This window comes from Triticum dicoccoides, chromosome 7A, assembly GCF_002162155.2.
Source record: "Triticum dicoccoides isolate Atlit2015 ecotype Zavitan chromosome 7A, WEW_v2.0, whole genome shotgun sequence".
In the NCBI taxonomy this organism is placed as follows: domain Eukaryota; kingdom Viridiplantae; phylum Streptophyta; class Magnoliopsida; order Poales; family Poaceae; genus Triticum; species Triticum dicoccoides.
The window spans coordinates 710,880,948-710,884,701 of record NC_041392.1 but is presented as its reverse complement, the minus strand read 5'-3'; the positions used below and the strand labels follow the sequence as shown (position 1 = coordinate 710,884,701).

Here is a 3,754-nt window from a genome sequence, read left to right as displayed (position 1 = left end):
ATATGGCATTTGAAATTATTAAGAGACGATACTTTTAATTTTTAAGACATGGCATTTTTAAATTAATAGATGACATTTTTTAATTAATAGATGGAATTTTTTATTTAAATTCGGCACTTTAAACGACAGCGAATGCGCCCGGGCACGACCGCGGACACTAACTGGTCAAGCCTCAAATTTGCCTTCTCACAACTGGACACCTCAATTATCATATCTCAAATTCATACAAACTCATGCAACTACGTCGATGCATTACACACATCGTCCGGCTACTCCATCATTACTAACATGTCACCCAGGTCACCCGACTACCAAAATTTGGCATGTTTGGCTATGGTGGAGATCATCCACGGCTGTACTTGCCCTTCCTGGCGTCCTTGTTGTATTTCTCGCGGAACTACCGGTCGAAGATGTGGTAGGAATCGAGCCGGAGCTGTCCATGTCCTCCTTCTCCTCCTTAAGTGGTAATCTGGCAATGACACGGCCCGCCTGATTCTGCTTTCGGGCGAGGGCGAGCGTGTTCCTTCACTGTCGTTTCTTCACAATGCGAGCGTGGATGGCGTCCTTCTCTAGGCCGCCTGCGCCGCCGCATCAACCGCCATTTCCGCCGCGAAACGGGCCTCCGCGGCCCTTATCCTCTCCTTCCCACGGCGGGCTGCCCGTTCCTGGTGGGACTCATAGTCCGCCCGACCGGTGATGGGGAAGGAGAGATTTTCCGTTTGCCGGGACCATGATGATCCAGCCCAAGAGGACCCGAGTGCCCGTTGAGCTAACGTTATAGAGTCATGTCGGACAGATCCTTCCGTTGGCTGGGCGTTGTCCTCCCGGGAGCAGCGGAGTGCAATGCGGACCGCCATTGCCTCCTACAACCCGCACGGGATGACACCCCAGTTGACGTATCCGGACTAGTCGGAGTCAGATCCGATGCCCACCATGCCGGAGATGGCCGGAAATCACCAGAGGTGAGCTCCGGTGGCTGAGGGAGTGGAGGGGAGAGGAGTGTGAAGTCCCTAGGGTTTGGTCCGTCGAGCGGACGGGGATGAATATATGTGGGGTCAGGTGGGCCAGGCGCGCCCGGGCACCCCACATATCCGCCCCATATTTGCGCTGGATATGTGGGGTGCCGGTCAGCCCGGGCTTTTGAGGCCCGTTTGAGGCGTCCGTCTGGGTCAAAATTTCATGCCCGGTCAGTGACCGGGTGGGCCGTCCATACGTTTGAGGACGGTTTGGGATGCCCGGCTGTAGATGCTCTTACAGAAACTGACTGGGCAACGCCTATTTCAACGACATGAGAAAATTAAGAGTCCCCCTAGCCCCACTCCACCCAAGAAAGGCAAGAAAGCTTTATCGTACTGTCGTTCTGAGGTTCTTGGCAGTCAGCTCCTCCACACCTTGACCTTCCCTACCCTACCTCACTCGAGGTTGACAGGGAAATGGCCTCGCCGTTGATGACAATCCCTGACCACCTGCAAGCAAAGACATTCATCTAACTACTTGCCCTCCCCACCTCACTTGAGGTTGGTAGGGAAATGGTCTCATCGTTGATGGCAATCCCAGACCACCTCCAAGCAAAGATATTCGTCTGACTACTCGCCATCCCCACCTCACTCGAGGCCAGCATGGAAATGGCCTCGTCGCTAATGGCAACCTCCAGACCACCTCCAACCAAAGATCTTTGTCCGGGTATTCGCCGCCCCCAATGTCACTCAAGGTCAATCAACTTAGAGTAGATGCCCGTTTGAGTTTTGTTACAAGACATATTTACCTTTATGAAAGACAAACAAGTTCATTATATATGATGGACAAATATTTTGACTAGGCGAAACTTATTTCATATATATACAAAGTAAAGAAAAAATATATATCATACACTCAACTATGTTTACAAAGCACAGCCGGACTTGCCAATACAAAACTGAATCTATTTTTTTTGAGCTCATACAAATCTGAATCTAAATGCTCTCCAAATTGGCACTCTAGCAGTTTGAACAAAACAAAAAATGGCATGAAGGACGGCCCCGTATGGGCCCAGAGATGGCCCGCTACGCATTCTTGCCGTTCTAAGACCCAGAGATCCAGATGGCAGCACAAAAAATCGCTCAACTGAACTCCAGCAGCACACAACACTCCCGATCCCATCTGGTCTAGCCGTCGTCGTCGTCGAGGGTTTCCGGCGGCCGGCTCCCCCGCCGGCCGGCTCTCCCCTCGCCCGGCCTCCTCTTCCCAATGGAGACCAGCCAGAAAACTTTGCCGGACATCCCCGGCGACCTCTTGGAGAAGATATTCCTCTGGCTGCCCACCCCAGAAGACCTCGCCCACACCTCCGCCGTCTGCGTCACGTTCCGCCGAGTCGTCACCGACGGCTCCTTCCTCCGCAGCTTCCGCCGCCTCCATGCACCACTAGTCCTCGGCTTCTTCGCGCATAGCCAGTTCCATCCCGCTCCGCCGCCTCACCCCTCCGCGCCTGCCGCCCGTGCGCTCGCCCTAGCCGCTGACTTCAGCTTCTCCTTCCTCCCCTCCTACTGCAGATGGGGCGTCCGCGACAGCCGCGACGGCCGCGTCCTTCTCGCTCGCAAGCCCGAAAAGGACGAGGAGCCCCCGATCTTCACCGAGCTCGTGGTGTGCGACCCCTTGCACCGGAGGTATATCCTGCTCCCCCCAGTGCCCGAAGATCTAGTGGCATCGGTGGAGAACTCGGTCAACAATTTTTTCGGGCGCTTTTGTGTGCCCTTCCTCATTCCACCCAACAAGGCTGAAGAGACTGACTTCAGAGTGATCTGGATGGCACGTTGTGGAATTAATCTGGCCGTCCTCGTCTTCTCTTCGAGCACCGGGGAATGGCGTGCCGCCTCATCGTCCCAGGACTGGAGGGATATAGTCGTTGTCAGTGACCCTTTCTGTTTTCTGAGGCCTCATTTCGCAGGTGGCTGCATCTACTGGGACTCGCCGTTAAACCAGAACAAGTTGCTCGTGCTTGACACTAAGACTATGGAGTTCTCCATTGCAGATTTCCCACCTGGAGAATGGGACGAAAAATTAGCTATTGTCGATGCAGGGGAAGGCAGGTTTGGAATGTTTGGCATCCATGATGGAGATGAAGGTGGTGAATCTGTTCTTAGTTATATGGTTGGGCAAAACGAAGGTGAGAGTTCTGGCCAGCTGAAGAAAGTCTCACTAGGTTATGGGCATCAGTATTATTTCACAGACTATGCAACGCAGAATTACTTGATCCTATTAAGGGCTGAAGCTAGCCCGTACGAAGTCTTATCACGGACCCCATCAAAGATAGAATTTTTCTCACTGGATGTCAAGACAGCGCAGCTTGAGAGGATGTTTATTGAACCTTCCAAGTTTGGTTGTTCTCGAGCGCACATATATACCAACTTCCCGCCATCATTATTGTCTTCACCAACAATATGAACTGGTAAGCTTTCTATTGCATCCTAGTTATATTATATCATTCCCTTCATGGTTATCTCCCAGCTTGTTCATTACTGCAGTTGATTGTTTGTCTAGTGGTTATTTATATTGTACTTGTGGAGAAGCTAATCAAGCACCGGTACCTAATTGTGATTCGTTGTTGTGTTTGTTTGTTCAAATTGCTGTGCTTTTTTAGAAGTAAATTGTTATGTTTTCAGAGACTCAGACAAGAGAAAAGATCTTTGGCATAGCTTACGCATCCACTATAACATTAATTAGGCCTTATGAAATCAACAATTATTTTCGAGGAATATTGTGTGGTCAAGGTGTAGAA

General features: G+C 51.2%; 1 protein-coding gene across 1 annotated transcript; it reads left to right on the top strand.

The window, feature by feature from the left end:
- The first annotated feature begins 2,226 nt into the window (after positions 1–2,226).
- On the top strand, positions 2,227–3,420 carry LOC119333989. Its single transcript, XM_037606675.1, has one exon. The coding sequence runs from the start codon at positions 2,227–2,229 to the stop codon at positions 3,418–3,420; it is 1,194 nt and encodes a 397-aa protein (XP_037462572.1).
- Positions 3,421–3,754: the final 334 nt, after the last annotated feature.